We start from the raw sequence: 26845 nt of genomic DNA, 5'->3' as shown, positions 1-26845 counted from the left end.
GGTGGGCTCTGTTGCTAGGAGCGTACGCAACAGAGCAAAGCTATGTGGTGTTCCCCCTGTATTGTCATTTTCCCTTGTGTGTGTTTAGTGCAGTGGTGGGATTAGTTTCCGCACCGACCAATTCCCTAGTGAGGGTTTAGGGTCAGGGCGAGTCAGGGTTTTAAGGTTCCTGTGCGTCGCCCGGTGCGGAACCGGCATAGGGAACGTTAGGAGTGCAGGGACTCTGGCTCAGGGGAGTGCAGGAGGTCTCCAAGTCCCTATTCCCTATCGCAGGGCCTACCATTGTTAATGTTACCCAGGTTCCCCTTTATTATTTAAATTCGCCTTACTGGAGGCGGGGTTCCAGACTATTGGATAAATACGTGTAATACCTAAATTCGCCAGTTGGAGGTGGTGTATCCAGCTGCACGTCGTATTATTTAAATTCGCCCAACAGGAGGCGGTGCATCCAGGGTCACGTGTGTCATATGGGTTCGCCTTGCGGTACTCGCTGCGTCCAGACACACATGACCGTGACAGTTTTAGGCTTTTTCAGGTAAGTTTTGGCAACTCCAGACTGGCTTTTTTATGTCTTGGGGTAAGAAGTGGGGTCTTCCTGGGTCTCCTACCATACAGTCCCTTTTCATTCTGACGCCGACGGATAGTACAGGTTGACACTGTTGTACCCTCGGACTGCAGGGCAGCTTGAACTTGTTTGGATGTTAGTCGAGGTTCTTTATCCAACATCCGCACAATCTTGCGTTGAAATCTCTTGTCAATTTTTCTTTTCCGTCCACATCTAGGGAGGTTAAAAAATAAAAATGATTGCAATCACAAATTCTTTGGTATTATTATCTTCATTTAATTTGTCTTAAATAAAAAAACACAAAAGAGAATGAAGCAAAAAGCAAAACATTGATCATTTCACACAAAACTCCAAAAATGGGCCAGACAAAAGTATTGGCACCCTCAGCCTAATACTTGGTTGCACAACCTTTAGCCAAAATAACTGCGACCAACCGCTTCCGGTAACCATCTATGAGTTTCTTACAATGCTCTGCTGGAATATTAGACCATTTTTCTTGGTAAACTGCTCCAGGTCCCTGATATTAGAAGGGTGCCTTCTCCAAACTGCCATTTTTACATCTCTCCACAAGTGTTCTATGGCATTCAGGTCTGGACTCATGCTGGCCACCTTAGAAGTCTCCAGTGCTTTCTCTCAAACCATTTTCTAGTGCTTTTTGAAGTGTGTTTTGGGTCATTGTCCTGCTGGAAGACCCATGACCTCTGAGGGAGACAGTTGCGAGTTCATTTTCCCCTTCATTACTGAGGCCCGAGGAACTCCCTCTTCTGGTAAAGAAAGGTAGTGAGCCTGATTATCAAACACCTGAGGCTGATGATGATGACTGGCTGAGTGGAGTTACTGACTGGATATAAGGCTGCCGAAGCCCTTCTGCCCTGCGGGTGATTTCTCTGTGGGATCCTTGGAGACCAGTCTGAATTCCTGCTCCTCTAAAGCTAAGTTTGCTGCTCGGCCTTTTGCTTTGGTGCTTTGACTTTGTTTTGCTTTGTTTTTCTGGATTTCTGCCATTCCCTGCTGGAGTGTGCTGAATTCATTTAGCTCTGTCTTCTGAAAATACCTGAGTGCTGATTTAGTTTTTGAAGCCTAGCTGCTTCAGGGCCTTTTTCATATCAGCTTGTTGGCTTATGTCTTTGATAGGGTTTTGGCAGATTGCAGACAGCAGCCTTCCTGTCCTTTCCTATCTAGGTAGTCTTGGGCCCCATCTTTGCTCAGTCTGTCTGTCTGTGTTAGTGTTTTCATCTTGCTTCACCGTCATTATATGTTGGGGGCTGCCTATTGCTTTGGGGTCTGCTCTGGGGCAGTTTAGATTTCCCCTTTCTTTCTTTAGGCCTATGTAATTCTCCGGCTGTGATCGAGGGGTCTAGGGCATCGTAGGAACCCCCCACGGCTACTGCTAGTTGTGTTGATAGGTTCAGGGATCTGCAATCTGATAGTTGCCAACTTCTCTGGTTTTCTGGACTTAGGCTGGTTTCACACTTGCGTTTTTTTTTCGCGGTATTTTAGCGCTAAATAGCGCATGCGTTTTTTTTCCCTATACTTTGCATGGGATGCGCTTATGTGCGCATACACATGCGTTTGTACGCGTTTTTCCGCGCATGCGTTTTTTTGCGGTATGCGCTCGGGCGCACAAAATGCAACCTGTTGCATTTTTTGGGCGTCCGACTTGCCTCAAAAAAACGCATGCGTGCGCAATGCGTTTTTTTTACAGCAAGACACCCATTATAAGTCTATGGTGAGCATATGTGCGCATTGGCATGCTTATGTATGCGTTTTTTTGCACATGCGTTTTTTTTTTTACCATTAGTTTAGACAATGGAATTTAGGGGTTTGGGTTAGAGTTAGGGTTAGTTAAGGGGGGTTAGGGTTAGGGTCAGGGTATGGTTTGGTTAAGGGTTAGGGTCAGGGTTAGGGTCAGGGTATGGTTTGGTTAAGGGTTAGGGTTAGGGTCAGGGTATGGTTTGGTTAAGGGTTAGGGTCAGGGTATGGTTTGGTTAAGGGTTAGGGTCAGGGTTAGGATCAGGGTATGGTTTGGTTAAGGGTTAGGGTTTGGGTCAGGGTTAGGGTCAGGGTATGGTTTGGTTAAGGGTTAGGGTCAGGGTATGGTTTGGTTAAGGGTTAGGGTTAGGGTCAGGGTTAGGGTTAGGATCAGGGTATGGTTTGGTTAAGGGTTAGGGTCAGGGTTAGGATCAGGGTATGGTTTGGTTAAGGGTTAGGGTTTGGGTCAGGGTTAGGGTCAGGGTATGGTTTGGTTAAGGGTTAGGGTTTGGGTCAGGGTTAGGGTCAGGGTATGGTTTGGTTAAGGGTTAGGGTCAGGGTCAGGGTTAGGGTTAGTAAAGTCATGGTTTGGGTTAGTGTGAGGGGCCACCTAATGTTGGAAAAAAACGCAAACGCGGTAAAAACGCACTACAAACGCATAAAAACGCTGCGTTTTTTTCATGCATGCTCATAAAAATGCTTGAAAAAAACACAGCATCTGTATGCGTTTGTATGCGTTTTTTCAATGCGTTTTTTTGCGGGGAAAAACGTGCTGCAAAAAAAAGCAAGTGTGAAACTAGCCTTAGCTTGTATTTCTGCTTTTGCCTCCTACGGTGACTCATTCATAACAGGAGACCTTGGTTAAAAGGTCAAATAAAGAACTAGTTAAAGCAATTTTCCAGCCTTCAGTCTCTCTATTTGACTGCAGACTTCTGAATCCTCACAGAGCGTGCACTGCAGACTGTCAGTGAAATGCAATTTGCATACATGCGGTCATGTGCAGACTAGACGTGCTTGAGAGAGGCCGCACAAGTCTAGTCGGAATGTGGCTGAACATAGGCAAATTGCATACCTGTGGCCCCATGAGCACCCGGTCTCGCCGCTGTCACCAGAGAATCCTAGCAATCTGCAGTGTGCGCAATGTGAGGATTCAGAAGTCTGCAGTCTTTTAGTTGGAGGTTTTTTTCATTTCAGATTTCAGGGTTCTACTCCATCATAACATGCAGTGTCCAAAAAGTATCTTCGGCTTGAATGACAGACTTGTCGTGGAAGGAGCAGAATTTGTTTTCTGTCCCGTGCCAGTTGAAGGATCGCGTTATGTAGCTGGCAGAGCGGGAATGGGTCCAGGTAAGACTAAGCATACCTCCTGAATATTTTTGGAACCTTTACACTAAAAGTTGTAACGCCGCGAGCAGTGAAATATCTGCATCCCTAGTAATAACGATGAAGTCACTCAATAACACCCATGGAGTATGGACCACCTTTAAAGGTGAACTGCACCAGGAATTTGGTTCCTTTTCCACTGATGTGCTTGGTTCTGTGTCACTAATGATGCTTATAAGAGGTAACGCCATTCTAATGGGCAGTGGACTCTGCGAACACCTTCTTGTGACTATACTAAAAAAACTGCATAGCAAAACTATGACTGCCACCACAGCATTTACCATGTTAGTACAAAATATATATATTATAAAATCGGAGGCCGAGAATCATTTCTTATCATAGACATATATGCTGCATACACGGAGACGGAGAGTGTAAATTATTGATTTGATCAGTGCAAGTTGGGAGCTGTAGTTTAACACTGGTTGGAGATCCACATATTGGTGAAAATTTACCCAAGATATCCTCTTTCATTAAGCCCTACTAGGACGCATAGACTTAAAGAGAAGCCCCTACTTGTGAGCCCTCTTTAAAATATTGTACATGCGTGTTGCGTCACTGACCTGGCGCATGCACAGTATTTTTCTCCCTTACAGATGGAGGGCACATAAAATGAGACTATTGTCGGCAGAAAGGAGAATATGGCACATGCCTGGGGCCACGAGTTCAAGGTACAATCGATACAGAAGAAGGTGACAAAGTGGAAAAATTGAGCCAGTAATCACAGTCAAGGAGGAAGTATTGGGGCTGCCCATAGAAAACTTTCCAGGTAATTTGCATAATGGATCAATGGTAATTTTTTTCAGCAGTGATGACTCTCTCTGCAGCCAAAAAAAAGAAGGTATTTATTTAGTTCAGATCCTCTCACCTAGCTAAATCAGATATGATGTTTTGCACTGATGAGGGCCAACAACCAGAAACACGTGTCTGCAAACTGAGATTCTGGTTTGGCGTTTATCCTAAGTCATATTGCAAGACTCCGAGTCAATATTGACTTTTAGGATCGCCGCTTGCAATAAATGGTGCTAGATTTCTAGTTCTCTTCTTCTCTGAAGAGACAATTTGCATATTTATTTTGCATGGCCTATAATTCTCTTCACTCTGACATGCCAGGCTTGGCTTGTGACTCTTCACAAGGAGAAAAGTCACCCCTAAGCCCCCAGTCCCTACCTTCCAATGTTTTTGCACTCACTCATTCCCTTTAACATATACAGTGCGTTGCGAAAGTATTTGGCTCCCTGGAAGTTTTCAACCTTTTCCCACATTTCATGCTTCAAACACAAAGATACCAAATGTAAATTTTTGGTGAAGAATCAACAAGTGGAACACAATTGTGAAGTTGAATGAAATTTAATGGTTATTTTAAATTTTTGTGGAAATTCAAAAACAGTGGGGCGTGCAATATTATTCGGCCCTTTTACTTTCAGTGCAGCAAACTCACTCCAGAAGTTCATTGTGGATCTCTGAATGATCCAATTTTGTCCTAAATGACTAATGATGATAAATATAATCCACTTGTGTGTAATCAAGTCTCCGTATAAATGCACCTGCTCTGTGATAGTCTCAGGGTTCTATTTGAAGCACAGAGAGCATCATGAAAACCAAGGAACACAACAGGCAGGTCCGTGATACTGTTGTGATGTTTAAAGCCGGATTTGGATACAAACTGATTTCCAAAACTTTAAACATCCCAAGGAACACTGTGCAAGCGATCACATTGAAATGGAAGGAGCATCACACCACTTCAAATCTACGAAGATCCAGCCGTCCCTCTAAACTTTCATCTCAAACAAGGAGAAGACTGATCAGAGATGCAGCCAAGAGGCCCATGATCACTCTGGATGAACTGCAGAGATCTACAGCTGAGGTGGGACAGTCTGTCCATAGGACAACAATCAGTTGTACAGTGCACAAATCTGGCCTTTATGGAAGAGTGGCAAAAAAGAAAGCCATTTCTCAAAGATATCCATAAAAAGTGTTGTTTAAAGTTTTCAACAAGCCACCAGGGAGACACCAAACATGTGGAAGAAGGTGCTCTGGTCAGATGAAACCAAAATCGAACTTTTTGGCAACAATGCCAAACGATATGTTTGGCGTAAAGGCGACACAGCTCATCACCCTGAACACACCATCCCCACTGTCAAACATGGTGGTGGCAGGACAGGGAAGATGGTTAAAATTGATGGGAAGAGGGATGGAGCCAAATACAGGACCATTCTTGAAGAAAACCTGTTGGAGTCCGCAAAAGACCTGAGACTGGGACAGAGATTTGTCTTCCAACAAGACAGTGATCCCAAACATAAAGCAAAATCTACAATGGAATGGTTCACAAATAAACGTATCCAGGTGTTAGAATGGCCAAGTCAAAGTCCAGACCTGAATCCAATCGAGAATCTGTGGAAAGAGCTGAAGACTGCTGTTCACAAACGATCTCCATCAAACCTCACTGAGCTTGAGCTGTTTGCCAAGGAAGAATGGGCAAGAATTTCAGTCTCTCGATGTACAAAACTGATAGACATACCCCAAGCAACTTGCAGCTGTAATTGCAGCAAAAGGTGGGGCAACAAAGTATTAAGTTAAAGAATCAGAATCATAGAGTTGGAAGGGACCTCCTGGGCCATCTAGTCCAACCCCCTGCTCAAAGCAGGATTCGCTAAATCATCCCAGACAGATGTCTGTCCAGCCTCTGTTTGAAGACTTCTATTGATGGAGAAGTCACCAGCTCTCGTGGCAGCCTGTTCCACTCATTGATCACTCTGTCAAAAAGTTTTTTCTAATATCTAATCTGTGTCTCCTCCCATTCAGCTTCATCCCATTGCTTCTAGTCTTTCCTTGTGCAAATGAGAATAAAGATGATCCTTCTACAATGTGACAACCCTTGAGATATTTGTAGACAGCTATTAAGTCTCCTCTCAGTCTTCTCTTTTGCAAGCTAAACATTCCCAAATCCTGCAACCTTTCCTCATAAGACAGGGTTTGCAGACCGGTTACCATTCTGGTCGCTCTTTTCTGAACTTGCTCCAGTTTGTTGATGTCTTTTTTAAAATGTGGCATCCAGAACTGGACACAGTATTCCAGATGAGGACTGACCAAAGAGGAGTAGAGGGCAATAATGACCTCACGTGATCTAGACTGTATGCTTCTGTTAATACATCCTAGAATTGCATTTGCCTTTTTTGCTGCTGCATCACACTGTTGACTCATATTCAGTCTGTGATCTATTAGTATACCCAAGTCTTTTTCACATGAGCTGTTGCTTAGCCCTCTATTCCTCCCATTCTGTATATGCTTTTTCCATTTTTATTGCCCAGATGTAGTACTTTGCATTTTTCCCTGTTAAAAACCATTCTATTAGTTGCTGCCCACTGCTCCAATTTATTTATATCTTTTTGAATCCTTTCTCTCTCTTCTCTATCCCTCCTAGCTTTGTGTCATCAGCAAATTTAATCAGTTTACCCTCAATTCCTTCATCTAAATCATTGATAAAGATGTTGAACAATACAGGGCCCAGGACAGAGCGATGTGGTACCCCACTTGAGAAATTCTTCCATCTGGATGTGCAGCCATTTATGACCACTCTTTGGGTCCGATCACTAAGCCAGTTATGAATCCACCTAACAGTTGCCTTGTCCATTCCATACTTTGTCATTTTTTCAATAAGGATTGCGTGAGATACTTTGTCAAATACTTTGCTGAAGTCAAGATATACTATATGTACAGCATTTCCCTGATCCACCCAATCCGTGATTCTGTCATACAAAGAAATTAAGTTAGTCTGACATGACTTATTAGCTACAAACCCATGCTGACTCTGTTTAATCACTTCATTCTTATCCAGGTACTTACATACATGTTGTTTAATAATTTGTTCAAAGATCTTTCCTGGTATAGAAGTCAGACTCACCGGCCTATAGTTGCCTGGGTCCACCTTCTTCCCCTTTTTTGAAGATAGGAACATTTGCTCTTCTCCAGTCTTCTGGGACTTCTCCTATTCTCCAAGAATTTTCAAAGATTATGGGTTCAAAAAGTTCTTCTGCTATCTCCTTCAGTACTCTGGGGTGTAATTCATCTGGACCTGAAGACTTGAATTCATTTAGTTTAGCGAAGTGTTTCCTAACTATCTTTCTGTCTATAGATATCCTGGATTCTTCTATTCCCTTGATAGGACAGTGAAGAAGTTGATGTTGCTTTTCCTTTCTGAGAGAAAACAGATGCAAAATAGGAATTTAAAAGTTCGGCCTTCTGAACATCCTGTCTTACCATTTCATAATTTTCATCATGTAAAAATTCTATAGCATCTTTGACTTTTCTTTTACTTTTAACATATCCCCAAAATCCTTTATTACTGCTTTTGACGTCTCTTGCAAGCCTCAATTCATTGTCAGCTTTAGCTAATCTGATTTGTGCCCTGCAGGTTCTGCAGACAGCATTATATTCTTCTTTAGATATGCCTCCCTCTTTCCATTTTATAAACATTTCTTTCTTCCTTTTTAGCATGTGCTTAAGTTCTGTGTTCATCCATTCTGGTTTCCTTAAATGCTTCCTATTGTTCCCTCTTTTCGGAATTGTTAACAATTGTGCTTTGAGAATTTCATTTTTCAAGATTTCCCATCCTTCCTGGACACTTTTGTCCTTAAGGATATCCAGCCATTGAATCCCTCCAATTCTCTGAGTCCCTTAAAATCTGCCTTTCTGAAATCTAACCTTGACGTCTGAGTCTTCACAGGTCTTCCTCCTGTAGTTATCCAAAATTCTAAAATAGCATGGTCGCTACCTCCTAGGGTCCCAGCCACTTTTACCTCCTCAACCATTTCCTCCCTGTTTATAAGGATTAGATCCAAGGTAGCAGATCCCCTTGTTTTCTCCCCTACCTTTTGGAAGATAAAGTTGTCAGCAAGAGAGGATAAGAATTTCCTTGACCTGAGAGAGATTCCCAACAAATGTCTGGATAGTTGAAATCTCCCATGACAACTATGTCATATTTTTTGGAGAACTTGGCCATTTGATGCATAAAGAATTCATCCCTATCCTATCTTCAGCTTGCACAGGCAGCCTGTAGTAAATGCCTACAATGGTGTCCATTCCATTGTTCTGTCCTTGTATTCTTACCCAAACAGTTTCCACAGACCTCCCAGTCTCTGAAGCTTCAATAAAAGTGGGGCGTGCAATAATATTGCACGCCCCACTTTTCAGTTTTTGAATTTCCACAAAAATTTAAAATAACCAATAAATTTCGTTCAACTACACAATTGTGTTCCACTTGTTGTTGATTCTTCACCAAAAATTTACATTTGGTATCTTTGTGTTTGAAGCATGATATGTGGGAATAGCTTAGTTACTCACCGATAACGGTGTTTCTCGGAACCCATGACAGCACCGCGGACCCCCTCTCTCCGTGGTGCTGTCATGGGTGAGAGAGAAAACGTTGAAAAGTTCACGGAGCAGAATAATTTCGCAAGGCACTGTATACCCTTGCTGGGCAGTGGTTAACTTGTAGCTCCTGAACACAATGTAAAATATATGCCCCCTCTAGGCCATGTGTAACATATGTCATCTTGAAGCTTTTGGGAAATCTCGTGCAAGAGGGCACCTTTCTACCCCTATATACCTCAGCCTGGGTATTTTCAATTTTTTTATTCTTTTAATAACTCAGAATAGAGTGACAATCAGAGACAGAAGAGAAAAAGCAAACTGATGTCTTTGGAGTGAGTCATTAACTTGAGAGTACAAAGCAGAAAATACAACAGGACTTGTATTTCGATGCTGAATCCCAGCTAATTTACGTAAGTGGAGAGCTGCATCTACGTCATCATTGAATAAACTAGACGGAGCAATCGGTTTATTGAAGCAACGGAGTCAGAGCTTCTCGTTAGATTTTCGGTCTCTCTTGTGTGCACTTTTATAAGTCTTAATTACAACTTATATATTATTCATCCACTTCTTATCCATTGCTATAGGGACTGTTCAAATAATACTAAGGATGCAGGATGTATTTAAAGGAGAGTTCTACTACGGTCAGAACACACAGTAATTGACTATTATTTATCTTATTAATAATTTACAACATGGAATTCATAGAACTGTTTCTATTTCTGCAATTGACTCCAGCAAATAATAATAATTTGCATGCACCATATGAATCCTGGGGGGAAAAAAAACTAGGAGATTCACTTGAAGAGAAGGCTCTAAATATAGATAATAGAACAAAACCAGAAGGATAATGCCAAGTACTAAAAAGAGGTATGGACAGGGATGTAATACTACCACATCACAAACCATTATTGTGGCCTCTCATCTGGAATATTCATTTAGTTCTTGGCACCTGTTCATAGAAAGCAAGGCTGTGGAGTCCATTTTGGTGGAATCGGACCCCTAAAATATATAATAAATTTGGTAAAGTAGTTCAAAGCAGAATGTGCTGTACATTTTTTCATAAAGTTATGAAATGTCCTATAAAGGTCCGTTCTGTTCCTCATCTAAGGATCTAGGCTTTTAGTTGAGATTAGTGATGAGCGAACGTTATCTGAGTATGCTCGGGTGCTAACAGAGTAACTTCAGCATGCTCAAAAAATATGTTCCGACTGCCCGTGGGTGCCTTGGGTGTATGTCTCGCAACTGTTCGACAGCCACAAAACATGTAGGCATTTCCTGTTTGTTAGGCAATCCCTGCATGTGTTGAGAGTGTTGAACAACCGCGAGACATGCAGCCGCAAGGACTCAAACATATTTTTCATGCACGCCGGAGACACTTGGCTAGCACCCGAGCATGGGGTAACACCTTATCCGAGCACATTCACTCATCACTACACTGTGTGCAGAATTATAAGGCAAATGAGTATTTTGATCACATCATCCTTTTTATACATGTTGTCCTACTCCAAGCTGTATAGGCTTGAAAACCAACTGCCAATTATGTAAATCAGCTGATTTGCATCTCCGTAATGAGGAGGGGTGTGGTCTAATGACATCAACACCCTATATAAGGTATGCTTAATTATTAGGCAACTTCCTTTCCTTTGGCAAAATGGGTCAGAAGAGAGATTTGACGGACTCTGAAAAGTCAAAAATTGTGAGATGTCTTGCAGAGGGATGCAGCAGTTTTGAAATTGCCAAACTTTTGAAGCGTGATCACCGAATAATCAAGCGTTTAATGGCAAATATCCAACAGGGTCGCCCTTGGAGTCTCTCCAGACTTCCTATGTCTGGCACCTGATGTGGGCGCCTGTCTTCTGCCCGGTCATCCCGATGTGGAACGCAGTGCGCTCCATCAGCCGGAGGTGGGTGGTCACTTTCGGGAGCTGACAACAGAGCCGCATGCGCCGTTATATCCTGGCCTGTAATGAACATCGGTAACCTATTCAGAGCACCACGTGATTCGGTAACAGAAGCCGATTGGATGGAGGGCACTTATAAACAGGGAGATCCCCCGCCTAAAAACACGCCCCTTTTGAAAAAGGAACGCAGAAATGCGCGTCAGGGGACACGGAGTGGGTCCCGACACAGCATCACAGGTATTTCAACATGTTTTGCGCATAATGGTGGGAAATTATCTCATGTTATACCATTTACTCATGCCCTCACAGTGCTATGAGTCCAGCTCTTGGTTTGCACATAAACACTTTATTGAAAGCAGCAGTCAGGCACCATGATGTAATTTTGGTTGCACACAGACACTTTGTTGTAAGCAGCGGTCAGGTGTCTTGATATTTTTCGTCATTTAATATAGTAACATAGTTTTGAAGGCTGAAGGAAGACCTTATGTCCATCTAGATCAGCCTATTTTTAGTGCAGCTGTTCTGCATTGTTGATCCTGGGGAAGGCAAAAAACCCACAGAGTAGAAGCCAATTTTCTCCATAGGGAAAAAAATTCCTTCTCCTAAGCTGGGTCAACCATCTACCTATAATATTCTGTTATTCGAAACCTTCTATACTGTAACTCACAAGAAAAGCATCCATTCCATTCTTAAATTCTTTCAGTGAGTTGGCCATCACCACTTCCTCAGGAAGAGAATTCCAGAGCCTCACTGCTCTTACCGTGAAGAACCCTCTTCTATGCTGGTGCAGAAATTGTCTTTACTCCAAACGAAGAGAATGCCCCCTTGTTCTTGTCACAGTCCTTGGTACAAAAAGTTGATTGGAGAGATCTCTGTATTGCCCTCTGATATACTTGTACATATATATTAAGTCTCCCCTAAGTCTTCTCTTTTCTAGAGTAAATAGACCTAATTTTGATAACCTTTCTGGGTATTGTAGTGAACCAACTCCATTTATCATTTTAGTAGCCCGCCTTTGAACCCTTTCAAGTTCAGTAATGTCTTTCTTGAGCACCGGCGTCCAAAATTGCACACAATACTCCAAGTGTGGTCTGACGAGTGATTTGTACAGAGGGAGAATGATGTTTTCACCTCGTGTCCCTAGACCTCTTCTAATGCATCCCATGACCCTATTTGCTTAGGTGGCAGCTGCCTGACACTGGGCACTCCAATTTAGCTTCTTATTGACTAAGATGCCCAAGTCTTTTTCCATGTCTGATTTCCCCAGCAGTTTCCCATTTAGTAAGTAATTGTAGCATCTGTTTCTCCTTTCCATGTGCATAACCTTACACTTATCTGTGTTAAACCTCATTTGCCATTTTTCAGCCCAATTCTCCAATTTACTCAAATCTGTCTGTAGTTGCAAACTGTCCTCCTTTGTGTTAAACTACCTTACATAGTTTTGCATCATCTGCAAATACTGATATTTTACTGTGTAAGCCATCCACTAGATCATTAATAAAAACATTATTTGTATTTGCGGTGCACTATCTTTATTTGATTTAGCTGCTTTCAATTATCTAATGTTTACAAATCTGTGCATTATTATAAGTAGGAGCATTAATTGATATGAGTTACATATGAGTTTTATACCACCTAGGGCTATACACATAATTAGTTTGTGACCTGGCTGATTGTGTTTGCTCCCAACCGTTTCTGATTGATCTTTGAGCACCCATTATATGTATTGTTTTAATATTGATTAATAAATTGATTTTTTAAAAATAATTAACTTCATACATTCTTGGTATCCGTTGAGGGTATGGTTGTTTTGACCCTATAAAAGGTGTGCTTAATTATTAGGCAACTTCCTTTCCTTTGGCAAAATGGTTCAGAAGATTTGACGGACTCTGAAAAGTCAAAAATTGTGAGATGTCTTGCAGAGGGATGCAGCAGTTTTGAAATTGCCAAACTTTTGAAGCGTGATCACCGTACAATCAAGCGTTTCATGGCAAATATCCAACAGGGTTGCAAGAAGCATGTTGATAAAAAAGGCGCAAAATAACTGCCCATGAATTGAGGAAAATCAAGCGTGAAGCTGCCAAGATGCCATTTGCCACCAGTTTTGCCATATTTCAGAGCTGCAACGTTACTGGAGTATCAAAAAGCACAAGGTGTGCCATACTCCGGGACATGGCCAAGGTAAGGAAGGCTGAAAAACGACCACCTTTGAACAAGAAACATAACATATTTCTTGGCCCAGTCTTGACGTTTTATCTTAAGACTGATATTTCTAAGGTTTTATGGACTGATGAAATGAGAGTGACTCTTGATGGGCCCGAGGCTGGATCAGTAAAGGGCAGAGAGCTCCACTCCGACTCAGATGCCAGCAAGGTGGAGGTGGGGTACTGGTATGGGCTGGTATCATCAAAGATGAACTTGTGGGACCTTTTCGTGTTGAGGATGGAGTGAAGCTCCACTCCCAGACCTAGTGCCAGTTTCTGGAATACACCTTCTTCAAGCAGTGGTACAGGAAGAAGTCAGTATAGTTCAAGAAAAACATGATTTTCATGCAGGATAATGCTCCATCACATGCATCCAAATACTCCACAGTGTGGCTGCCCAGTAAAGGTCTAAAAGAAGAAAAAAATAATGACATGGCCCCCTTGTTCACCTGATCTGAACCCCATAGAGAACCTGTGGTCCCTCATAAAATGTGAAATCTACAGGGAGGGAAAACAGTACACCTCCAGGAACAGTGTCTGGGAGGCTGTGGTGGCTGCTGCACACAATGTTGATCGTAAACAGATCAAGCAACTGACAATCTATGGATGGAAGGTTTTTGAGTGTCATCGTAAAGAAAGGTGGCTATATTGGTCACTGATTTTTTTTTTTTTTGAATGTCAGAAATGTTTATTTCTAAATTTTGTGTTATATTGGTTTACCTGTTGAAAATAAACAAGTGAGATGGGAATATATTTGGTTTTTAAGTTGCCTAATAAATCTGCACAGTAATAGTTATCTCCACAAACCGATATCCTCCTAAGATAGCCAAATCTAAAAAAAAAAAACACTCCAACTTCCAAAAATATTAAGCCTTGATATTTAAGTCTTTTGGGTTGATTGAGAACATAGCTGTTGTTCAATAATAAAAAGAATCCTCTCAAGTACAACTTGCCTAAAAATTCTGCACACGGTGTAGTTGGAATGAATCTGAGCTGCAATTCATGTACATGTTTAGTACTGAGGCAGTGCTGTGGAGTCCGTGTCCGAGTCATGGAGTCGGAACTCAGGGAAATTGAGGAGTCGGAGATGGAGGTTTGGCTTACCGACTTGACAGCCCTGATAGAAAAGGATGGTCTGGAGTTAGAAAAGGTACAAAGAAGAGCCTCAAAACTGATAAGGGACATAAAGGATCTAAGTTATGAGGAAAGAATAAAATAATTAAATTTAGTTAGAGGAAGGACTAGACAGGACTATGCACATTATATAAACAACCCGTAAAAAAATTGGGGTGAAAAGCTGTTCCATGTAAATTGCCCTTGAAACACATTGGGGTTTCTCCCTCCTTCTGGAAAAGGAAAGGTTCGATCTCCATTGACAACAAAGCTTTTTTAACCATGTTATATGATTTCTTAGAAGAAAATACCATAAACATATATGTAAGTATGTGAATTTTTTTACTAGATTGAACCTGTCCGATTATCACTCCGGATCAGATCTCTAGATCAATAACTAGATCTTCTAAATCAATAAAGGGAAACAAAGTTGTAGAGTTTATCCCCACCTCTTCCTTTCATTTATATCCTCCAATATTTTCGTTGAGCTTATTGGACATTGAGGTTTTTTGAAGCATACACTGCACTATAATCTTGCTACAACCGGTAGGTAATGACCACTATACGTCAATAACTTCTCAAAACTTGTAAATCAGGAAGACATCTTGGTTACTATCAGTTCACAACTAATTCTCTTATCTTTCTTGACTGGACAGCACTAATTTGTCTGAAGAGCACTTGCTGATCACATTAACATTGAGTACAGTATGAAACTGTGAATGTTCGTGCATATACTACTTCCCATGCTGAGCCACCAGGCAAAAACTTCAATAGAAACCACCAAGAAAAATGATCCTGACTTACTGATCACAGTTCTGACGCACATAAACCATTTTCTAGCAGAGTGGGAATTTCCTGTGCATCTCAATGGGACTATGAAGTGGAGACAAGTAGAAGCTAAAAGCACCACCGTTAAACTCTCCTAGGGTACATTGAGATGTCCATACAAATCAGTACAAAATCGGACCACAATGCATGGACTGGCGGGTCTCCAGACCCAAGTGTAACAAAGCTGTCAAACTCGGGTGGGGAGAGCCAAGGCCAATCCCTGCATTGCAGTCCAATCTTGGACCGATTTGAACGGACGTCTGAATGCGCACTTAGACATGACTTAAGCAGCTTGTGGGTAAGTGCCCATGTCCCCTGCAGATCCATGAAAAAACTTCTGTAGAATTCTCCTTTGCAAATCGCTCCGAGATGGTAGCTGATGACCTGGAAGTGAAAGTGGAGCCGGTACATGAACATTACAGTACTTTGCTCTGCCTTCTTCTTCAACGGCACAGACTTGAGATTTTCAGTACTAGGTGGATGACATCCACGTCCACAAGAGGGCCGACAATTAAGTGTGTGTGTGTGTGTTTGTGTGTGGAGGGGTGGAGCTCAGACCTGCAACACCTATCGGAATGGAACGTGCCAATTAACATACGGCGGGAGGGTTATAAAAGGAACTTTCATGTATCTACGGTGGAGTTGGGTCTTACACATGGATTCCTGGAGTGACATGTAAGAGCTTGAAGGTGTTGCTTTTAGTCTACATGGGAAAACCTGGTGAACAGTTCCCTTTATGGGTTGGATTGGCAGCTGCTTGGGACCAGTATGGGTCAGTATTGCTTCTTTTTAACAATTCTAAGTACTTGAAAAAAAAAGTCCAATGGACAAACCCTATAGCAACATCCAACGTTAGATATCTGCAGTTGTGACCATTTACAGTATGTATTAATCTGTAGCAGCTATCGCCAATCGCGATGGGAGCCATTTTTTTTTACCATGACATATACAATATTCATTATGAAAATTAGGGGGCAGGTCAGTGAGGGATCAGTGACCTGTCAGAAGCCATACTGGTGAATACCTAATCAGAGCCCCACATGAAGACCCCACCACAGGCCGCCCCGGAGCACGAGCATATCATTAACTCAAAACTGAAAATAAGGATTAAACCACAACCACAAGACAAATTTCATCATCTAAGGTATCATTGTAATCAGTATAATGGCGCCGACCTGATACTGTCTGTAGGTTACTGTACACAATCCTGCTGACAGGTTCCCTTTAACTAATAATGTGGTTTTTCACTCCGATGGTAAGAATATCAATACATTCAATGTGATCAGTGCCTTGGTCACTTTTGTTTCTTTCCCTTTGCTCTACTTGGCTACATCATCCTTGAGTTTTTCATAACTTCTTAAAAATAATTTTAGGGTGAATTTTATATTTTTTATGAATTAACCTTTCAATTTTGACAAAAAATGGAAAAGACGCCAAAAAATTAAATCAGCCCTAAGCATTTTGAAAATGTCATTGCCGTCCACTGGTTTCTTGGAGGCATATAATCCGTTCAATGTACAATGTCTGACCTTTTGGCTGATTGTAGTCCTCCTGTTCATTGCATTGTTTGTCGTTAGTCAGTGTTATACCAGACAGAATACAAATGCTACAGGAAAACACACCAATGTGCTCCCAAAATAGGATAAAATATTCATAGACATCGTTTTGCTTACTGGATTGTTACACAGAGAAGAGCGGAAAGTAAATTTCAGCCCAAAACTTACTATCGATAATTCACTTTTGTTTTGAGCCAACAACCCTTGTTGTGTTCAACTAATGATTCATTAAGTCTAAACTGAGTTTAAAGGGGTGATCCAGGTAAAAATACATGAGATGTATATAACTTACTAATATACAGTAGTTCTATTAAACCAGAGGTCCTTCTGGTGGCCGCTCTATCCTTGGTCTTAGCAGATTATCTTCTGGTTTGGTGATCAACACAAGACAATGTTTCATGTGACGGTATGTGGCCAAAGCAGAAACTGCACTGTCGACAATGTGTTTTAATAGCTAAACCATCCCTCTTCTCTGAAGGGGGTTGGCTCATCTATGAAAATAAGAATCCATCCAGCCTCCTTTACACACAGGAAACACTGACCTGTGTCGAGCACAGGACCAGAAACAAAACTGCAGGGACTAAGTATGGAGCAACTACCAGGGCACTAGGCCAAATAACACTACAGCCCAATGACGCAGTCAAACAGCCACATAAATCGGACCAAGACCAGAACGTAGTGCATGAACTGTCCGGCAGCTTTCCCATCTCAAGTGCGACAGATTGCATTTCTAGGCAGCTGTCACACTCGGGTCGGGAGAGCTGCCGGCTCATCTGTGCAATGTGTTCCTATCTTGGTCCAGTTTATACGGCCGTGTGACTGCGCCCTAAAAGTAATTTATATCATTTACAATTCACAACTAATTCATAATATTTTTTTTCTACCTTGCAAAAATCCTTTTGAAAAACAAAACAAGAAAACGTCCTTCTGTTGGTCCCCCTTTCCAGCTTCCTCAGATTATTGCTGGGTTTTGGCTACCATTCTCTTCTTCTCACTATTTAATATTTGCAACACTGGTGGAAAAAAAAGACAAGGTGTGTGACTCCACTGTATTTGGCATCTGTGCCCCTGATGAAGCAGTAAGAATTAAATGAAACAACCTCAAGTCTACATGTTCTTGTTTTCAATAACGGTGCACCGACTGTGTACCATTCATTTTCTATCAAATTCAGAGATCGCTCCACTATCACCATTTTATTTTTTTCTAAATTCAATTCGAGCAAAACTGGTGGATGGTCACAATTAAGCTTTACCTTATGCTTCCCTCCAACATTTGCACAAAAACACAAGATTATATTGGCTACGGTAATAATCTTAGCATAAAGGTGTAGATACCAAAGAAACAGACTGTGCTACCACTATCGGATCACTGGATGGAGAGCTGGGCCTCATCCCTAATTTTAAATGAGTGGTAAGAACTTGTGCATGTCTATCCCCTCTCCTAAGAGCCTACCAAATATGTGAGGAATCAACCCAAGCATTATGGAAGGGACGTGATGTTCTACACCAGCCACCCAAAAGGTGTAGTCTGCCATGGTGCCCTTTTCCTGTATGCACAACCGTTCATACAGTACAAGCTCCATTCACCATAATTCATATAACAATAATAATTTACCAGAGGAAACAGACAGAAATCTTTGGTTTTCGGGTGAAATAAGGGCCTTCACCTTCAAAGCTTTATTTATTTTTTTTAAAATAAAGGACGGAAAGTAGTCAGAAGTCTGATGTTAAGTAAGAAAAACACCACAACGTCCTTGGAATGAAGTCATGGTTGTCAACGAAATAAATAATGTGTAAAAGGCAGACAAAAAACGAATTCTCAAAATGTATTCCACTTACAAAACACACAGCTACTGTAGTGATATGTTCACAGACCAACTGGTACCGAAGATTTTGCTTACATACAGTGCAAATTTTGATTGAGTAGGATTAGTCTTTTCATTTATGGTCTTTTTTGGACCCATCATGTGATCTATAATATTATAGCTGAATAAATTAGTATGTTTGTTTTCATTTACAGCATTTTTTAAGTCAGGTTCTTTTAGGAGATGCTTTTCTCAGCCTGTGGGAGGGTCAGATTCCTTAGGCTTCTAAAGATCCCCATATACATCAGACTAATGTTGACCGAACCCGCCAATATCGATGGGTTCGGCCAACAGTCTACTGTGTATGGTGGAGATAGCCAACTCATAGTCAGGGAAGATGTTGCTCAAGCATGTCTGATTTTGAACAGCCAATCAAATTGCTCTTCTCGAGATAAGCAGAGATGTCTGTTGGCGACATTCTAATAGAGAACACAGGAGTACTACAGTGTATGGAAGAGTCAGCTCAGAAGACCGCCGGCCGTACGATCAGCCAAAGCATTGTTCGGCTAACAGCCGTCTAATGTGTATGGCCGGCTTAACTCTCTACAAGATGTAATTTAAAATGATCGACTTTGTTCTGCTACAAAATTTTATAACAAATTTTTATTATGTCTTTGATTTGTGAATGACTTACGAAATGGAGAATGCAGGATACAGGACCTGCAGAACCTGGAACAGGTATTTCAGTGACTAATACTATTTCAGTAATTAGGAAGTAGTAAATCGTTTAGGCAAGGAAGGGAAAACAAAAAATTGAGCAAGAATATGAAGAGAAAAACTGTAGTTACAATCTAGTCCTAGAAAAATACAGTTTCGGATGCGTCAACATCATCCTAAATATGGCGTGAACACATTTTATAGAGATCGTTTTAGGATCCAAAAGAGCCGGATCTTTCTAGTGATCCAGATTACCAAAAAGAGCCAGACTGCCCATCACTACAGTGTAAAGAGACCCTTAGTGACATAGAAGAACCAATAGAGTCACAAGTAACTTATTTTTGCTCTCAATGGGAGTCCTATTAGTGGGATCCACATTGATCTTGCAATTATCTATCCAGGGAATGGGTAAAAATTTGGGAAGACTGGACTACCCCTTTAAAAGTAACTATTTATACAAAAACGCTATTAGGCCGGAGTCACACTACAGCGAGATACGGCCGAGTCTCGAAGGTTAAAACCAAGCTCTGGCACCGGCAATCCGGAGCGGAGCGTGCAGCTCCATGTATTGCTGTGCGGCTGCACGCTCCACTCCAGAGTGCCGGCGTCAGAGCTTGGTTTTAACCTGCGAGACTCGGCCGTATCTCGCTGTGTGTGATCCCGGCCTTAAAGGGGTTGAAGTAATGTGAATTGAAATGCATTATATGCTGTACAAAGTGTGGGCAGTACTCCGGAGGTAACTGGATAACCCGCACCTTAAAATATCTATAACGATTTATTCTGTGGTGAGATCCATGGTTCCATCTGTGCGTCTATGAATAGATATGGCAGATGTTCAGAAATACAGAACAGCCATTAAGAGCCCATTTGTAAATTAACGCTTGATAGTTACGGAGTTGCCTATGACTGGTTTGTCATCACTCATCGTGAGAAATAGCTGTGGACACCATCGGAATTTACAACACCTGCCAAAATGTCGCCCACGAGAAGACAAGACTTAAAGTGCCAGTTACTAATGTATCTACCTACATTCTGAAGAAAAATATAATACAGTATATAGTCCCCTATAATGAGACATTTACAGGGGAGGCCTCATCGGAAAGTAGGAATTTCCAGAAGACGTTTCTCAATGTTATGTACTATTAAATGGCAGCGGCTCTGATTAATGGCCGAATCAGACAGTTTAAAGGGTAACCATCATTTTATTTAATATCACAAGGATCTACAGGAAAAAAGGAATAAAAGTACTGAGTATGAGTAACTTCTCTTATATTTGGGTTTTTGTGAAAAAGCACAAGGTTTTCATAATCAATATACCTTTAACATTGCTGTCTATAATTTTTTTTCTAATCTCCTGAGACAACTCTCTCGCTACCTTTCTTTGGTCCATGTTTCCCATGATAACAAACAGCACAGTGACTACTTTTCAGCCTTCAAATAGACAGACTGATTACAATTTTGTAGACATCTGTGATGCCAATTACAGGGCAAACCATAGTTTAGCATGTTTCTATGGGTAAATTATGTTCATTCCTTTCAATACTTTAATTTGCTTCTTTTTTAATTATTTTTCTGTTGAACCACAATTGAAAATCAATGTCTGATTTATATTAGCTGATAATCAGTAAATTTAAATAGAAAATTACTTTTGTCAGTTTCAAGTTATTTCATTGACCATTGTGGGTTTTTCTTACTTTACCTGAAGGATAACAACAGTTTTGCCTGTGTGTGTAGCTTACATTTAACTTTTCCTTTATATAGCCGATTTCAGGAAGACCACTCGGTTTAAAAAAATGAAGGCAGCTTCACACCCGCCAATTAGTTATATTCGGTAGGAAAATCTAATTTCCAGGCATATATTTTACCCCACAACTACCCTAAAATGAATGGTCATCCACGTAACCCATTGACGTGCCAGGTCCTCAGAGCAGAACACCTACTTACAGAGTGGCTCAATATTTTGGCACATAAAGGAGAATCCCTCTCTATGAAGTCCATGTACACAAATAGAGCAGTTAAAAGATACAACTACATATCTGTCTGTTAGATGGCTACAGTGTGAATGCCCACCTACACATTGCACTTGTACCAACATACTGTATGTTCCGGCTCCTTTATTTGGTTTAGCTTTATTTTTTTGTACTTTATAAAACAGGGGAACGTTTTTTGGGCTGAGCATTTTGTCTATGCAGCTTCCCATGGGCAGGTGTCTGAACAGTCGTGCCCCGTTTCTGCTCTTCTGCTCTGCCCCCATGTACATTGAGGTCTGCTGATATATGGTGTGGTTTATCACTAGAGATGGGACCGTCCCGATTGGATATAGCTTGTCAGTGGGATGGCTTTTATGCTTTTTTTTAATCAAAACAGTGTCAACTAGGTACCTTATGTCATTTACAAGTACTATTACTGTTTATTCACTTACTACAGGGTATTTGCAATTTTTGTTTTTATCTTAAGTTTTGTCTGTTATATGGCCATAGTGTGAATGTGTACCTACATGTAAAACCATGTCTGCCTGTTTATTTTATGGTTTTACTATGGGGGAGAAACCGGTGCGACGATAATAAGGTTTCCAACATGGATGCGAAACATTGTGAAAATTAGATTTTACGGCAACCAAAAGTTGCAGTGGAGCCCTAGACTTAATGAGATTCTGCAGTGATAGAAAACCATGACTGTTCTTTTTCATTAACAGCACTAAACAGGTCCAGTGGTTGCCTCTTGTAATATAGCTCAATGCAACTGAAGTGATCAGCGTTGACGATATGTTCACAGTACATTTTTCTTAGACATTTCTTGAGCAGGTCCACTTCAAAAAATGCCTAATATGGCGCTGAATAAACATTCGAAACATTCTTCCTGTTCATTGCCATAACAAAAACAACTTGTTGTTCATATGGTCAGGCTTTTGAGCATCTTTTAAAAGCTTCCAAAAGAAGTTAGGTTTCCAAAAATGCCAAGTGGTTGAAAAAAGTGAGCCAACCATGCTTCAGGAGTTTTCCGCTAGGAATATGATCCATACTTTACAATAGAAGTAAATGTTTAACATTTTTTTCATTGTTTCAGCTTAAAAAAGGCTAACATTTTATTAATTCATAGGGGTCAAAAAAAGGTCCAAAAACTCACCCAAAAATTATGAAAAAAGCCCCCCAAAAAGTCTACAGAAAACACCAAGAAAAAAAGTGAGGGTCACGAAAAAAACAAATCGGTGTTTTCTAAAGTGTTTTCTGCTTGGAAGCCTGAAATAACTTCATGTGAACATACCCTAACACGCAGAAAACCCGAGAACAGCTATGAGACCATTTCTGAAAAAAAGCAGCCATGTTTTTTTTTTCCTCTACATCTCCTTTTAAAAATATAAATCTGGATCATATGGACACAAGATAAATAAACTACATATTGTTTGTCAAATTGACTTCAGCGTGTGAACATTTTATCTTACTAATACGAGAAGTTTGCACAAAAAATCATCAATGCTCTACTTCTAGAAGAAGAATGACGTTCACGTAGAAGATGAAGTATGTCAACAGTCGTATACAAAGCTCCTTGAGGATCTTAAAAGCCACTTATTTGGTATGAGATGATTCAGATCCCAAAGTGTCTCTAGTGGATGACTGGTCCATCTCTGGTCGGAAAAACAGGAAACATGACTCAGACATAGATGTAACTTACCTTTACGTAGAGTTGCTGAAACTCGTCAAGGTTGAGTCTTCCACTTGGGCAGTCCTTAAGGAAACCTTTATACCATTGTTTCAGTTCATGTTCATTAAACTCTGTGCTCTTCACCAGATCTTCCATCACCTCAGGGGCAAGTTTGCTGTTTTGTTTACCCATTGTAGTTCTAAAAATAAAAATTTGGATCAGTTACTTCAATTTCACTATATAATAACTATAATACATTTTACCACATTCTATACATAGAACATATGACAATTTTAATGTTTTCTACCTCTAGTGTAGTCATCTTTAGACACCTTCAATTCATAGTCCAAGCCAAATAAAAATTATTAGGAACACTTGAAGGGAATTTCCAGTTGCAAAAACAATTATGTTTAGATGTGCTCCTTAAAAAAAATACTTATGTCTTTCTCTTATGAACGATGTCCCGATCATCAGATATCAGTGCAGTTACGACAGCTCCACCATCTGCTTGAGTTTGATGTTTCTTGTCTTAATATGTTTATCAGTGCTGTATGTGAGGGGGACTGCTTACACCAGCCCTTTCTTTTCAATGGTTGTTGAGACGGTCTGCCAGCCCCCTTCACACATAGCACTGATGACATTGTGAAGGAGAGAATGACTAATGAAATCAATTATTAATCTTACATAAGCTAGTTCAGATATGGTGTGGCAAGATGGCGTCTGCATCCTGGAACTACGCCCTGGAAGGAATACTTGGAATGTGAAATGGATAACACTGAAGACTATATATGGAATGGACCTAACATGGACCAATCGCAGACTGACATGATGGTTGCTCAGAAGATGTGCCACTGCTACATGATCTTTTGTTCTGTACTAATAAAGTCAGTTCTGTGCCAACTCTTGCCGAGAGAAGAGAACGCATCTGGTTTTGTATCCGATGTCTATCTTTTATGCATGCACTCGGCTCATATTTATCAGGTCAGGGACAGGCAATCGCTGTGATCTCACCTTAAGAGATCACCCCCACAACATCCAAACAGAAAACTCTGTGTCAAACATCTAAACATCTACCATAACCGAGGCTGCGGCATCTAGGAACCATGTGATATGTGAAGATTTGTCAAGGTCAATGGAGACGCAAGAAATTTCCTACTTGAACTTACCCCCAGCCTCTTCTAAGACTGCATGATTTGTGTTTTTTTCCCACCATAGATATTGAAGGTACATCCACAAGATATATTTCTGAAATGTCTGATAAAATTGTCAAAGTGAAGGTTCCCTAACAGGTGACGGAAACTGAATGAAAAGGTGGCCACACGTGTGGACAGCTAGGTCAAGAAAAATAGGTAGGGTTGCATAGGCCTACATCACTGGTATTGATGATATACTTGGCACTCTTGTAGGTTTATTCAATGGAAATGTATTAAACGTGGCAAAACCAGAAAAATTTGCTCGTCAGTCATCTGAATGAAGGAGAACAGTGTGTGGTAGGGCTAAGAAGTTCTGCGGTGTCCACTGCTAAGACTAGAGAGCGCCTAGTGTCTCTACATCACAGTTGACAGATTCAGTTATCCTACTTGTACACCATTATATTTTTTCCAGAAGTGCCATGTTTTCTTCTCATGTAAATCACTGATGACATTATTTGGGGTTAAATATATTCTGTATAATTTGAGTTAATTTTTGAAGCTCATGTAAAATGAATTCATGTCTGTTGGATGGTTCTGAAGGGTATCCTAGGGGATGGATTATTTAATTTTTTTATTTAAGGGGCCTTTTGTTTATACTTATTGATGCTTTCATCATTTTAATCAGTAAGAATAGCACAGTCCACCCGTGACGAACAGACACTCCTGACATCATCATGTTCAGGGTCATCTCCATGTCTTTGGACAAGAGCCAGTGGTGGACTCATCCAGGAAATTCACACCTCTCTCCAATTAATGTTAATTGAGATTACACAGTTATCCAAGATAGGATCAGGGAACAAGTAAACAGAACTTATCAATAGGTTTGGGACCACTAAACCAAAAACAAGTCATGTACGACAGGTCAATGTCAAAATGGGCTGATTCAGTACTAGATTCTGGAGGAAAGACTCTCACTACTGTTTCTGAAATGTACGGGCTTGAGGAAAGGACCGAAGTCCTGATGTAATGTAGGCAAAAACCTTGGCACTGAATTGATGATGGAGAACAGAGATCTTTTTGGAATAAATGAATAGATATTATCAATGACATTTGTATTGTAGTGGAGCCAGGTACGAGACCAATGAGGCTTTGTGCGGGTCTGTGGCTTTGGCCCACACACAGCGCAATCTACCTAATACTGGGCTTCTTTACAATACAAATGTCCTTGATAAAGACCATTGTTGGTTGAAAAGTTGGACCTTTTCTTATGGGTTCAAAGTAAAATATTCACTTATTGTATCAAGGATGTTCATTCTCCGTCGTCATTTCGGTGCTTAGGCGTTTTACCTACTGATTCAGTATTGAGTACTAAAAAAACTTGGCCCATCTGCACTGGGCCATGCTGAAGCCAAGGACTGTACACCTCCCTTCATGGCACATGCTGGACTCAATTCCCATTTAATCCCAAAAACAGACGATTTTGACACAGGTTTGTTTAAGACCCTAAACCTCAGTCACACAAAATCATGCTGGTGGGTTGATATCTCCAAACTTTAAGCCCCACTCTAGTGATTTTTTTTTCTTTGCCAGATTGTTAGCCATCATGTGTGTGTTATGAAGGTAGTAAAATACCGAATGGTAGGCATTTTCTCCTGGTTTCAGCGGCGCTCTGGTCCACTGCAGGACCAAGTGACTGCATCTGTGAATTACAGTACACAGTGGTTTCTGTGTGGAGTGAAGGTCACTTTTGGAATTTTCTCAATGCAACCCTATGAGACTAAGAACGAGGCTGAATTTTATAGAGAGTAGCCGCCGCTCCACACGATGAGCCGGCAGGTTATAGATGCAGCCATGGACCAGAACATCGGAGAAAACGGGAGAAGACTCAAATGTATTACCGGAAGTAGAATCAAGTGTATTATCAGTTGAAAGTTTTTGTTACTAAACAAAGTGGAATACAAAAGAAAAAAAATAAAAATCTGACGATGAGAGGCGGCTTACATGACTTACTCGGCAAACCGTCAGTCTGACCTGCCCGCCTGTCGCCAGAGAAAACAGCTCACTCCAACAATCAGTATTTGTGCTTCCAATAAACAATAAATCTTTGCAGCCTAACACAATGCCGCATTATGCAGATCACAATAAAATAATAAATCTCTTTGCCATGATTTTCAAGGATATAAATACGCTGAAAATAAATCTTCAAACAATCTCAGTCCCATGGCGGTCTGACCTGATACACTTGCGGAAACCCTGATACATTAATTATGAATACAGCGCTTTCCTAAAGGGATATTCTACATGCCCGAGAAATAAAAAACCTCATTATACATGCCATTCTATCTAGTGAAATAAAAGGATCTGTAAAAAAGATTATACTTTTTCAGAAATTAGTGGTTTCACAAACCTGCAATTCTGCTTATGACCACGAAAAAACAAAAACAAATCACGGTCCATAAAATATAAAACGCCTGCCACAAAAACTGATCCTAGAGGTGTTTGCTACAACAAACTTCTGGGGCATGTACAGTGTGAATACAAGCCTTAGTGGGGGTACTAACAGGAGATTAGGCAGGACTAGTCTGCATGTAGTAGACACCGCTTGGACTACTGGGCTAGTCCTATTCAAAAGAATATGCAGAGAAATAACTTTGTAAAAAGTGATAATCGCGATATTCTATAAACTTTGCCCATATAATGAGGTTGCCTGAAATCATCATTAAAATACAAACGTAGACATTTCATTCATTAATAGTTGTTGATGCTGTTGTCAGGTTCCCTTCAAATAGACAATAAAAAGTATAGCTAATAAAAAAAACAAACATACACAAAGCCACAGAAGAAGCAATTAGCGAAACGTGCGTAGAGTGTGT

General features: G+C 40.8%; 1 protein-coding gene across 1 annotated transcript in view; it reads right to left on the bottom strand.

The window, feature by feature from the left end:
• The window catches only part of VSNL1 (visinin like 1), a 182892-nt gene that overhangs the window by 79172 nt on the left and 76875 nt on the right, over positions 1–26845 (bottom strand). Inside the window, exon 2 of the mRNA XM_073568266.1 lies at positions 22870–23038. Within this exon, the coding sequence (XP_073424367.1) occupies positions 22870–23031 (162 nt within the window). The 5' untranslated portion in view covers positions 23032–23038. The remainder of the gene's footprint in view (positions 1–22869; positions 23039–26845) is intronic.

This window comes from Dendrobates tinctorius, unplaced genomic scaffold (genome assembly GCF_039654945.1).
Source record: "Dendrobates tinctorius isolate UK_male_01 unplaced genomic scaffold, ASM3965494v1 ptg000021l, whole genome shotgun sequence".
NCBI classification, from domain to species: Eukaryota; Metazoa; Chordata; class Amphibia; order Anura; family Dendrobatidae; genus Dendrobates; species Dendrobates tinctorius.
This window is presented reverse-complemented; position numbering and strand designations above follow the sequence as displayed.